Raw genomic sequence first — 13784 nt, 5'->3', positions numbered from 1 at the left:
CCTGGAAAGTGAATTACTGACTTTTCTGTCTTGTTATTAAAGTTTTCCCATTGTGTCCCCACAGGTTAAGTTCCACAAAACGGTTGACTAGAGATCCCACCAGGCCTGTCACCACCTCCACCTCTAGCATCTGAGAGGACAGCATCAAATGGGTCACTTTGGGTGAGAACCTAATCTTTTAGAACAAGGAAGAGGAACTTTGATTTTGTAAAATGCTCTGAAACCTCGAATCATACTTTCCTCAAATGAATTTACCTACTCAAGTCTCAGGAAAAAGCCAGGGAAAAAAACGGCATAAAAAGGAAATATTATGGATTCTTTTACTCTTTTCTCTCCTCTTTCCTTCCATGGTCAGATGAATGCCTTTTTCTACGGCACAGAGTCCGTCTTGTGTCAGTGTTGCCTCTGCTTCAGATTTCAGGCTTTAGATGGGAAGGATGTCTATATTCTCTATTTCTGAAATGTTTCCTAAACAGGAGCTCACAGGCATGTTAACAGATCAACATCAGTGGAATCAGGGCAGAATCATCACTTCCCCAACTGGATACGGCCTCTGGAAGGTTGGCAAATGAAATCAGAGAGGGCTGTGGTCTAATACACTTACTGAATTCTTTCAAAAGGCTTCCCTTGGCTTGGTTAGGAGAAATTTCCACTAAACTTCCTTGGCTTCATTCATCATTTTATCTTTTCTTTTGCAACAGGGGGCACAGAGTAGAAAGAATGAAATACAAATAAACATACTGTTTTATTCCAAATCAGCCAAGTTTTAGCCTGTTCCTGGCATCCAGGTAGATCTGGCTGGCACGAGCAGAAGCCTTGTGTTATCCAGAACAGACTATCAAAACCCAACTAGAGGCCATTTTGTTCTTTTTTCTTTCTTTTGGTAAATGATTGTAACTGGGAAGTCAAGCAAATTCTCACATCAAAATCCACAGAATTTGAGACCCTGAGAGCTTAAAGGATGTAAGCAATGACCAATTCCCTTTACAGAGAAGGAACTGGGAGGAAACAGTTATAATTTAATCAGTGTATCCCAGAAGTTATTTTAATATGGGCAGAATCAACCTTCACATACCTTTCGGGTGTTGGAGTAGCACCATGACAAGAGACGGAGAAGCATAAGGAAAGTAGGTCTTGAATGCAAACTTCAGCTACAATAGAATCAAAAATTCAAAACCATTTGAACATTAGCATTGGAAAGGGTATTAAGAAAATACAAATTCTTGCATCCTCTGCCCCAAAAAGACCCTCTATTTTATGTGGTCAGAATGTTTCCTTGCATGCTTATCAAAAAAAAAAAAAAAAAATTCTCCTAATAATCTTGTAAATATGTTCCCAAAAAATTAAACCTTTTTAAAGTCACCTTCTAGGACTTAAGAAAAATAAAGTTATACTCCTGATGTCTTTATATCAGTTCTTCACCTCACATGAACTCAATTATATACATAAATCTTCTATTTAAGTGAGAGTTTCTAAGGCAGTTGTGAGATGGTTTTTTTATAATCAAAAAAGCATAAAACAACAATGGTGCTCACAATACTTTGAGGGCCAAAGCGCTATCCTATCTATGCCCTCAGAAGGCACGGAAGTTTTGAAGTACTTTTGTAAAAAGCTGAGGTAAAATCTATAAGCAGTGAAGTACAAGGGCTTTAAGTGTACAATTTAATGACTTTTGGTAAATGTGTAAATCCAATGTGACCATCACTCCAATCAAGACACAGAACATTTATTTTTTTTTATTTTTTTGCGGTACGTGGGCCTCTCACTGTTGTGGCCTCTCCCGTTGCAGAGCACAGGCTCTGGACGCGCAGGCTCAGCGGCCATGGCTCACGGGCCCAGCCGCTCCGCGGCATGTGGGATCTTCCCGGACTGGGGCACGAACCCGTGTCCCCTGCATCGGCAGGCGGACTGTCAACCACTGCGCCACCGGGGAAGCCCAAGACACAGAACATTTCGATCACCCCAGAAAGTTCCCTTGTGGCTGTTATAGTCAATCCCTCCACCCCATCCCGGCAACCAATATTTTATTTCAACAAGACAGAGTAGTTTTGTATTTTCTTGAATTTCACACAAATAGAATCATAAGAGGATGTATTTTTGTGTGTCTGGCTTCTTTGGCTCAACATGTTCTTTTGCAATTCATCCATGCTATTGTGTATGCGGAGTTCATTTTTGAAAAAATTGCTCTGAAGTAGTCACTGTATGAATATACTATAATCTGTTTATTTATTCTCCCATTGATGGGCACTTGGGTTGTTTCCAGTTTGGGGCTGTTATGAATAAAGCTGCAGTTAACATTCACATTTATGTCTTTTTGTGGATATGTGCTATCATTTCTCTTGGGTAAATACCATAGGAATGGAATTAGTAGGTCATAGAGTAGATGCTTGTTTAACTTTCTAAGAAACTACCATGTAATTTTTCAAAGTGGTTGTACCACTTCACACTCCCATCACAATTTATGAGAATTTCAGTTGCTCCACATACTTGTCAACTTTTGGTATTGTCAATCTTATTAATTTTAGCAATATTAGTGGGTGTGAAATATTACCTTATTATGACTTTACTATTCATTTTCCTGATGTGTTTACTGCCAACTTATACATATTTTTTGAAGTGTGTATTCAAGTCTTTTGTCCATTTTTAAAACTGAGTTGTTTCTTATGTTCTTGAGTTGTAAGAGATCTTTATATATTCTGGATATAAGTCCCCTGTCAGATATATGTATTGAAAATATTTTTTACCTGCTGGTGGATTGCTTTTTCATTTTCTTAAGGACGTCTACAAACACCAGAAGTTTTAAATTCGGATAAAGTCTAATTTATCCATTTTTCTCATATTGCTAGTGCTTTTCTGCATTCCTTCTAAGAAATCTCAGATTATCCCAATGTCAAAAATGATATTCTTTTCATTTTCTTCTAGAAGCTTTATGGCTTTAGCATTTATTTTGAAGTCTATGATCCATCTCAAATTAATTTTTGTGTTTGTGAGGTAGAGGTTCATTTTTTCCTACCTGGATATCCACTTGTTTCAGTGCTATTTGTTGAAAACTTTCCTTTCCCCATTGATCTTCCTGGCATCTCTGTCAAAAATCAGTTGACTACATATTAATATATGTATGGATCTATTTCTAGACACTATTCTGTTCCACTGATCTATCCTTTTGCCAATACCTCACTGTCTTGGTCTTGATTACTATAGCTTAAAGTCTTGAAATCAGGTAGTTTGAATCCTCTGATTTTTTTTTTTTTTTTGCCTTTGAAATCTTTTATTGTCACTTTGGTTAAGGAATAAGTATTGTCTCACAGTGACCTATGATCTTATTTGACCAAGTGTTTTAAAACTTTTTGACAAACTTCCTAAAATATCAAATTTTAATTAAAGTTCTTTTGATTTCCAGCTAACTTTGGGATACCTTAGAGGGCCCCTGAGGTATCTCAAAGAGAAATATTTAATGAGGATTATTTCGTATGTTAAATTAAATATAATCAGATGTTTAACCATGCCTTTTAAGTCTTTTGTCATTTACAGATATTTTTGTACTCTGATGCTGTTACAAAAAGTGCTTCATCATCAAGGAGATTCATGGAAAGGCTATGGAAACCGTTACAACAGTTCCACATCAAGATGATGGCTATGCGAGGATTCCAGCACATACCAACTTAAAACAAGGAGCTGTCCTACTCCTGGGGCCCCTAGATCAGGCATCCAGAGACTTTTACTTCCTGACAGGCCCCTACTCAGCCTTGAAGCAGTTACAGATGATGGACCATTGCCCCTCTGCTTCCCATAAGAATATGGGAGTCTGAATTTTTTTTTCTTTTGTTTATTCGAAATTGTTCTAGCTACTGTAAGTCCTCTGCATTCTCATATAAGTTTTAGAATCAGCCTGTCAGTTTCTGTTTTGAAAACCATGTTGGGATTTTAACTAGGATTACATTGAACGAGGCATCTCAACAATTCATAAATATAGTTTCTTCATATGTTTAAGTTTTCTTTAGTTTGTCTCACCAATGTTTTATAGTTTTCCAAGTAGAGGTCTTATACACCTTTTTTTTTTTTTTTTTTTAAATAAATTTATTTATTTATTTATTTTTGGCTGCACTGGGTCTTCATTGCTGTGTGCGGGCTTTCTCTAGTTGCGGCGAGTGGGGGCTACTCTTTGTTTCGGTGCGCGGGCTTCTCATTGCGGTGGCTTCTCTTGTTGCAGAGCACGGGCTCTAGGTGTGCAGGCTTCAGTAGTTGTGGCACACGGGCTCAGTAGTTGTGGCTTGTGGGCTCTAGAGCACAGGCTCAGTAGTTGTGGCGCACGGGCTTAGGTGCTCCATGGCATGTGGGATCTTCCCGGACCAGGGATCGAACCCGTGTCCCCTGCATTGGCAGGCAGATTCTTAACCACTGTGCCACCAGGGAAGTTCCAGGAAAACTGATACACCTTTTAAAAAATTTACTTCCAAGTGTTTTATGTGTGACTGTGGATTTGTCTATTTCTCTTTTTACTTCTGTCAGTTTTTGCTTTGTGTATTTCAGAACTCTGTTATTAGGCATATATCTATTTGTAATGGCATTTCTCCTGATGAACTATTGCATAATTATAAAATGTGCCTCTTTTTGTCTGGTCATACTCCTTATCTTGAAACCTAATGCATCTGCTGCTAGTAGAGTGATACCAGCTTTCTTGTGCTTATTGTTTACATTACGTATCCCTCTCCTTCCTTTTAACCTATCTGTGTCTTTATAATTAGAACTGGTCTCTTGAAAACAACATACAGTGGGTCTTGGTTTTTAATCCAGTCTGACATATTTGCTTACTTGTTTATTTATTTATTTATTTTTGGCTGCATTGGGTCTTTGTTGCTGTGCACAGGCTTTCACTAGTTGCGGTGAGTGGGGGCTACTCTTCTTTGTGGTGCGCGGGCTTCCCACTGCAGTGGCTTCTCTTGCTGCAGAACACGACTCTAGGCGCACGGGCTTTAGTAGTTGTGGCATGGAGGCTCAGTAGTTGTGGCTCACGGGCTCTAGAACGCAGCTCAGTAGTTGTGGTGCATGGGCTTAGCTGCTCCATGGCATGTGGGATCTTCCTGGACCAGGGCTTGAACCCGTGTCTCCTGCATTGGCAGGTGGATTCTTAACAACTGTGCCACCAGCAAAGTCCCATATTTGCTTTTTTACTAGTGTATTTAGTTGATTTTCACTTAGTTTTTGTAATTAATGTACTTGTAGATATATTTGGGTTTATCTTTTTATATTAGTTTCTTTTGCCCCATCTATTTTTGGTTCCTCTGGCAGCCCACAGCTCTGTCTTTTGACACCTCAAGTCAATCAGATTGTGCCTTGAGCTCTGGCCACCCCCTCACCCCCTCACCCCTCCACCCACTCAACCCCCCTTCCACCCCTTACATGAGAGCCCTCATGGAAAAGTTAGAAGATTACCCAATGTGGTTTCCTTTTTCAAGGGTTGAATCCCCGCCAGTTTTAATCTGCTTTTTGGGTTGCTCTCCAGTACCTTCAAATAATTTAAAAAAATATTTTCCCCAGAGTTTATAGTTTTTATCTGTGGGAGATTTAGTCTAGTACATTATTAAACTCTGTACTACTGGCACCAGAACCTGAACTGATTTGCTGTTTGTACTGGAGCCATTCGTTATGCAAGCTCAGAAGAGAGGCTTGTCATGACAGCCTTAAGTTTCTGCCTACTAGTCCGACTGGGCACATTGATGGAGCTGCACTGTGCTCTCCAACTAAAACAAGGGTGAGAGGAAAGGATAAAAAGAGAATGAGAAGCACTGATGATAAACATTTCTGACAATGGGAAAGAATGTGGATTAATGGGATTTCTCATAAACTGCTGTGGGGAGGGACTTCCCTGGCGGTCCGGTGGTTAAGACTTCGCCTTCCAATGCAGGGGGTGCCAGTTTCGATCCCTGTTCGGGGAGCTAAGATGCCACATGCCTCGTGGCCAAAAAACCAAAACATAAAACAGAAGCAATATTGTAAAAATTCAATGAAAGACTTTAAAAATGGTCCGCATCAAAAAAAATGTAAAAAAAAAAAAAAGATATCATTCTAAAAAATAACCAAACTGCTGGGGGGAATGTAAATTGGCACAAGTATGTATGAAAACAATTTGGCAGTATCTGCCAAATCACTCCTAATAACCAGCACTTCCAGTCCTAAGTATATGCCCCAGGATGTTCAGAGCAACACTGTTTATGAAAGAAAACAAAATCTGGAAATAATCCAAAAGCCCACCACCAGGAAGATAGCTACATTGTGGTACACTTTCCCAACAGAGCTCTACACAGCAATCCCCACCAGGACCACGACCATGCACAGCACAGAGCAATCCTGGTAGCATGATGCTGGAAAGAACAAGGCTCAAAAGGCTACATACGGTGTGCTACTCTTATCTGTTGTTTGTTTTATAAAGTGCAAAAACAGTCACAAGTAAAGAAAACATGGTTTAGCAATCATATACCCGTGATCAAACTATTTTCAGAAAAAGCAAAGGAATGATCAACATAAAATCAAAACAGCAGCTACCTGAGGGGAGAAAGTCAAAGTGACAGGATAGAGGAGGAGCACGTGGATACCTGAAAGTTGCTATAGTGGGCCAGGTCTTGTTGGATGTCAGGCTGGTAGATACTCATTTATTAAGAATGAATACGTGGATGGATGGATAAAACACCGAAAGAAAAGAGGGCCATGCATGGACCAAGTAGGACCAAGGATGTCGTGCATCAGGGATTATGATTAATCTACAAAGGGGCACTGAGGAAGGCAGGGGATTGATGATGAGAATGGCATCGACTAGAAAGGCAGGCAATCAGGAACAGCCCCAGGGAAAGAAATGACATAACAAATGTGGATGAAGGCGTTTGCAAAGTTAAGAGGTTATTGCTCTTGTATCCTGAACCCAAGGCGAGGGCACTGAACTCCTGTTTCTTTTTGGATCCCTGCCCTGCCTTCCACCAGAACCCGATCTGTGCCCCTCACACCAGCAGACACATGTAGCCTGGGCAGGGTACTATTTTAAATTAAAAGTGACTGTAAGAACAGTTCAACCAGTCCAAATCTAAAGTGCCAAGGCCAACCCTGCAACTCAGGGGAAAAGCTGGTAAGGAAAACAGACTCAGGCTAACGGTACAGAGCAATACTTCTTTCACCGATGCCCTCCGCCGTAACCTAGGTCTGTTCCAGGAGTCAAAGGCACAGGTTTTCTAGAGGTCAGTTCCTAATTGGAAATACTAAGAATATTCAGGGAAGATAAAAGATATTTATAGTTATGCCTCAAAATAAGTGTGAGGGCCAGCCAGTGCCTTTCAGCAGAGCTCTCCTCCCGAATTCCAGGCTGGATACCATTGATAATGCTGTTTGCTACAGTCTAGCTAACTTCCCTTGGGAAAGAGAAGATGGGAAAAAAAGCATCATAAATATTTATCATTGCCTTAAAAAACAGAAACCTCTGCTAAAACCCGAGAGGTTTCTTGGCGTTGGAGTGTGTGGGATTTTAGTACAACCAAGCATCACAGCGGTGCTCTCCTCAGTGAAACTGCAGAAGGCACACCAGGGGACCATGACATATCTCACAGGAAAGTGCAGTGGGCTTGGGCACTTGAACAGGCAAAGCACCACACAGACATCAGGTCTGTGGCCATCAGAAGTACAGGCCAGTTAGAATGCCCAAAGACAAAAGCTCTCTGGTAGAAAAGGTTCCTGTTACAAAGGTCACTCTAATGGATCAGCTGCCTCTGCTGGCGGCCCCCAGTGCAAGTCCTCCTGCAGATCCCTAGATCCAGCTTCTTGCTTACTGAGTCCAACTGACACCTCTTGATCATGCCCATTCCTAGCTCCTCATCTACAATTATTCAAGTATTTCCTTGTCACTCTATCTCCTTTCTCCCCTGGAACCCAATTCACATTTAGGTCTCTGATATGAATGGAAACTAATAATTAAGAATGTCCAGTATTGCTTTGTAGTAAGTGGCATTTCCTTCTTAGCACATGCCATATAGACTCCAGAATACCTCTCTCTAGCCTGGGGGGGGCAGAGTCCTGCTTGACAAACAGCATACAGCACAGGGCCCAGAAAGTTCACCCTCTGGGGTGGCACGTGCTGGCATGGCAGAGTTCTCTGCGCAGCAGTAGATAAATGCTTCTGGGTACCAGGACACAGGACAGACAGGAACCATCTTGATTTACTTTCAATTAAAATGGTTTTACCTTTGCTGGGGTTTTTATTTGGAAGCTTTCTTCTTGAACAAAACAGTCTATCAAAATCACTGAAAATAAAGTGCTCCCTTCTGGTGATTAATCAAATACTCTTAACAGCTTCTTTTTCTTTGGGAGAATGAATAATATCTGCAATATAACGAACCTGCTTGTTTTCTTTTTCCAGAGCTTCTACAAAGCATCGTGTAAACACTTGGATAGTGGCTAGTACTTCTAGGGCTCCATCAGTTTCCAGGAGTGCGTACCTGAGCAATGCAAAGCCAGATCACAACACATTCAGTGATTAACCTGGCAAACACGTGAACCTGGACATGTAAAAGGGAAAAATGGAAACATTTTTTTGTGCCATAAGCTGCAACAGTATCTCAACTCATCAGTTTTCAGTCCTTGCGTGAAATCCTTTTCTAAAGATTTTCTTTAAAATTGCAAACATGCAGAGCTCCCTTTCTTGTTTTTTAAATTATTAAGCACTTCATATCCCTTCCACATGGGTCTGGAATGCTCTTTACAAATATTTGCGCACTGTACGCCCAGAAATGCAACATCCACAGAACTTTTGCTTTTGCAAGTGGAGAAAGAGGTGCCCCCGGGGTTAAAATGGCTCGGTCAAATCCACCTAGCAAACTGGTGGAAGAATCTGCATATTCCTGGTTTGTTTTCTATGCATTTTCACACAACTAACCTTTCTTTATGTTTGTTTAAACAATAACAAAAAAATCAACTGAAACTTTGCTAGCTTTAAACTAAAAACAGCATTCTGACTTATTTCTATACTCATTTAGCTTAAAGTTGGTATGTTTCAAGACCAACCCAGGTACTGGATTACTTGCTGTTGTAAAAATTCTTTTCCCCAGTGTCTGCTGTCTGCCATGGGGCCTCTGTTTGCTGAGTGTGAGGGGGATGGGATAAAGAGAGTAGATACCCTGGCCATACCAGCACCCAGGAAAGAGGCTGGAAACCCTCCCTGGGTGGGCAAGTCCGGCCCCCCACTAACTGGCAGCCATAACCCAACCTAATGTCCAGGGGTCTCCTCATCTTTCATCATTGTAAATCCAATGCCTTTACCAAGAAGTTCTGGTATTTGCAGAATAAAAATTAGTGTGCTGTAAGATAACATGCATAGTTGATTCTGCCTTTCAGAAGAGCTCTGTTAAGAATGGCATCATTTATTTATTATTCTTGGTTTTCCTTAGCTTTCAAATCCTTTAAAAAGATTGGTCAGCCCTCATGTGGTGAAGGGAGAACACTGCTACGCTTTATTTTGAGTTGAGAAAAATTCTACATGAATATTGAATGATGTAAATCTCATGTAATTTTATTTTCTACCATTATTATTAGAATTTTAAAAGGTTAAAAAAAGATAGTTACCTTAATTTTTAGGCATTGGCTTTTAAATATACGTTGACATTTGGGTTTTACCAAAAAGCTCAGCAGGAGGGGATGGAAGCAGAAACTAATTCCCCCGTGGTACAGCCAGAGACTACCACAGAGTTTTTTATTCGCATTTGGAAGCTGAACATATTTAGACCAATTTACTAGCAGAAACAGCACACAGTACTGACCTGAACATTTCATCAACAACTCTGAATATGGCAGGGTGGCAGGCAGCTGCAGGCTGTAAGGAAAGTACCATGAGAAAGTAAACTATCAGAAGCATTTCATCAATAATGACTTGCTCTTATCAGGCAAATGAGTTGTCTAGAACTGCTGGTGTCTAGAAAATGGGTACATTCCTGTGAGTTAGAAAAAAACAAGAACCAGTTCATAGCAAAAGCCCTACATACAAATACAAACAGTAGTTCTCTTGGGGCAAGGGGATTATGTACAACCTTTATTCTTTATACTCTGTACGTTCCACATTTTCAACAATAAGCCCATATGATACAGAAAAAAGAGTCATTAAGTATCATGGAACATTAAAATATACCTTCTACCGGCATGCTGTAATGAAGACACAGAGCCTACCTGTGTTGCTAGTTTTACATAATGTGCCCTGTGTGTCTGACCTCCTCACATGACTTAAAAGTGCCTCAAGGTCGAATCTGGGCCGGCTATCTTTTCATTCCTGCTTATTAGGAAATGAGTGCATAATTTAGAATTATTATTGAGGAAAGTAGTGGCCACTACCATGCCAGACTAAATAATATTACATCTTAGTGCCCTATGAATTTAGCAGCTTAAATTACTTCAGACGAAAAAAGAATAAAGGTACCATCATCTTGAATGAAGAAAGCAATCTAATTAATTCCACGAGTATTTTTATGACAGGTTTGATTGTATAAATCTGCAGAAGCCGACCTACTGTGGCCTGAGTGGGGCTTCAGTGGGCCTGACCCAGATTCCATATCTTTTTGGCCAGAGCTCAAAGCATGACATTAAGCCAGAGGAAGATGCCATTTGGGTTCTAAGATATTTTACAGTAGCATCCAAAGGTTAGTGAATTGGCTCTATAGGGAATTTCTCTGAGTCACATTGAGCTTGATATGACTAGCTTTGGGAAACATTTTTTCATACCCCCTCAACTAGAAAAACATAAAAAAGGATATGCGTTTTCTCTTAAGTTTTCTAGACCAAGCTGAAGAAAGAATGATGCCTATCTCCATAGACTCTCTTCCACCCTGTTCTGCGCTGGCATTTCGAGTTGTAACATTGAATGTGCGCCATCTAGTGTTCATACACCGCCATTACAGGCTGTTACAGAAGGCTCCAGGCAAGAGCATTGTCACTTGTTAAAATGATGGGATAATTCCTTTTATTTGAAGAGAGATTTGCGATTTGTAAGTTACAGATCTCTATTTTCTGAGTAATCCATACTCCCTAATCCTTCATTGATGTCCATTTTTATCTAAAAGAAACCAACTAAAATTTTTCATAGATAAATTCATTATAAACTCAGTGATTTGGCAGAATTCAAACTGAAGAGAGGCAGAAGAAAGGCAGGTTCAACAGGAGAGGCAGAATATTTTTTGGCTTTGATTTCAGACAAGTCAGTTAATCTCTCTGCTTTTCAGCCTCACTGTAAATAATAACAGTTATTAAAAGATCACTGGATATATGCCCAGAAAATATCATGGAAGTTTCTATGTATTCATAATGGAAAAATCAAACAAGAAGGGAAGAGCAGGGCTTCCCTGGTGGCGCAGTGGTTAAGAATCTGCCTGCCAATGCAGGGGACACGTGTTTGAGCCCTGGTCCAGGAAGATCCCACATGCCATGGAGCAACTAAGCCCATGGGCCACAACTACTGAGCCTGCGCGCTAGAGCTTGCGCACCGCAACTACTGAGCCTGTGCACCACAACTACTGAAGCCCGCGTGCCTAGAGCCCGTGCTCCGCAACAAGAGAAGCCACCACAATGAGAAGTCCGCGCACCGCAACGAAGAGTAGCGCCCGCTCACCGCCAACTAGAGAAAGCCCGTGCACAGCAACGAAGACCCAACGCAGTCAAAAAATAAAATAAATAAATTAAAAAAAAAAAAAAGGGAAAAGCAAACTGCATGTCCTGAAGAAATGTGAGTCATCAAATTTGCCAGAACGATTTTTCAAAGTCTTATATATAGACAATGTGTGTTTAAGACCAAACAACACTGTCATGTGACACACAGAGCCTAAAAAAAAAAAATGCATTGATAGAAAATAAGACTAAAATTGAAAATGGTAAAATAGAACCTTTGTTCTAAATGGTTTAACTACTCCAGAACCACTCTATAAATTTGATGCTAGTAGAAAATCATTCAATACTGATTACAGGGAGTTCCAAATGGCAAAGAAAAGGCTGATCCAACATGTAGAACAGGGCTACCTTGAAAAGCAAGGGGGAAAGCAAGAAAGCTCTAATTCAGTTTGTTGAAAGAGGACAAGAGCTTGGACATGCTCTTCTTTTATGCAGTGTTTTCTAGCAAAACAGCTCAATCAAATGTTTTAAATATCTACAGACTGTGTGGAATCTGCCTGTTCTCTCCATGCCAATGGCCTCTCCTCTTAGATTTCTTTCTGTCCAAATATTTCAGACCTTTGGTTGCTCTCAACCTGCTTCTACAACCTGTTTCAGCTTTTAAAACAGATAAGATGTTAGGAGGCAGGGGAACCTCCTGGAGGTGACCAGGCTTGAAACAGCAATGGCAGAGATTTTGATTTAAAAACCAGTCTCCCTCGCCACTCCAGAGTTGTGAACAGCTTTCTCATCTGCAGCCTTTACGGATGGTTTTAAACATGACACTCTTCACACTTCCCGAGCACATAATTTCAAGGTCACTGAGTCCCCTCATGAAGGCTGGAGTGCTCACAGGCCAGGCATGTGTCCCAGTGACATCAAATCACAAAAGCAAACGTAAGCCGCTTTTCTTATCAAGGGAATCCTCTAAATAGAATTAAAGTCTTAATTTATGCTCCTCTGGAAGCCATAAATTTCCCCCCTAAATCTTTACAGCATCCATGTGAGGGAAGAGGCAAACATTTAACCCCTCTGTATCCTGTTTTATTTTTAAAACAGGACCCTACATTAACACAACAGGTCACTCTGCAACCCAGAGCTCCACACCCTAGCTCCGAAGCCCCACAATCCAGGCAATTATCTTTTCTGTTAAAAGGAAGACAGAAAAGAAAACCTTTCTTGAAAATGAGGACAGAAAAGAAAACCTTTCTTGGGTTCCATCTGTTTGTCTGTTTTTCTCCATCCTACCAAAATCTGTTCCTTCTCAAGCTCTTCTCTTCTCCATATGGTCTAACGATTTCCGTGTACAGATTATTTCAAGTCTAGGGAAACTACGTTACCAGGAGGCCATCAGTAACAGGAGTTATGCCCTTCTTCTCTCCCCTCACGCTGCCCCCAATCCTTTCACTCAACGTCAGAGGATGAATGGAAGATGATGACGGTGAGCTCCAGACTCTGGTTTCCTTTTCTTATGGACCAGATTGTTCTGGGGTGCTCATCCCTTTACCTCTGCCGCAGCTACCCAGAACTGCATTGCTCATCTCCTCTCTGCCCAGAAGGACAGCCCATCTCCATCCCTCGAAAAAACAAGGGAAGACTAAGCAACATAGAGAAGTGCGCGGTGGCTGCGTTCTCTGGGCCTGCATTATAGGCAGAGGTGAGGGAGAGGCCAGCTTGTCATTCTGTGCCGTGAGCTGTACAAATAACATCAATACTTGCTCTCTGTCCTTAGTGTCTAACCTGTTTTCATCCCGATTCATCAATGATTATTACAAGCCACCTGCCACTTGAAAGAGGCCCAAGAAAACGGAAGAACAGAATTCTCAGGAAGAAATCTTTCCTTTTTTCTATCATTTTTTGATTCTTTGTGTGTGTGAGAAAGAAAGAGTATGGGTAGAGGGGAGCAAAAGAATACAAACCAGAAAGGGAAATTATACTATGATTTGAGGTAATTCACAGAGAAAAGTGAATGCCTCTCATAAAAAACAAAAAGGCAGTGAAGACACAGAAAAAAAAAATTCTCAAGCCGTCTACATTTATCACCCTTCATAGATATTTTTCCTAAAAAAATAAAGAGAGAAATTTCAGGTGAGAGATAAACTGAAGTTCAGTAAGCCTGG

General features: G+C 40.7%; 1 protein-coding gene across 6 annotated transcripts in view; it reads right to left on the bottom strand.

Moving 5' to 3' along the window:
• Positions 1-13784, bottom strand: part of FANCC (FA complementation group C) — a 263659-nt gene that overhangs the window by 16005 nt on the left and 233870 nt on the right. For 5 of the 6 annotated variants that reach the window (XM_029202039.1, XM_029202038.1, XM_029202041.1 and 2 more), the window contains 3 exons: positions 9795-9847; positions 8378-8477; positions 1076-1151 (listed from right to left, as the gene is read on the bottom strand). In XM_029202039.1, coding sequence (XP_029057872.1) covers positions 1076-1151; positions 8378-8477; positions 9795-9847 — 229 coding nt within the window. The remainder of the gene's footprint in view (positions 1-1075; positions 1152-8377; positions 8478-9794; positions 9848-13784) is intronic. The other variant, XM_029202043.1, reaches the window with a different exon arrangement.

This window comes from Monodon monoceros, unplaced genomic scaffold, assembly GCF_005190385.1.
Source record: "Monodon monoceros isolate NGI ecotype Baffin Bay Population unplaced genomic scaffold, NGI_Narwhal_1 Super_Scaffold_5, whole genome shotgun sequence".
Lineage (NCBI taxonomy): Eukaryota > Metazoa > Chordata > Mammalia > Artiodactyla > Monodontidae > Monodon > Monodon monoceros.
Note: the sequence above shows the minus strand (reverse complement) of the source record. Positions and strands in the feature narration are given on the sequence as shown.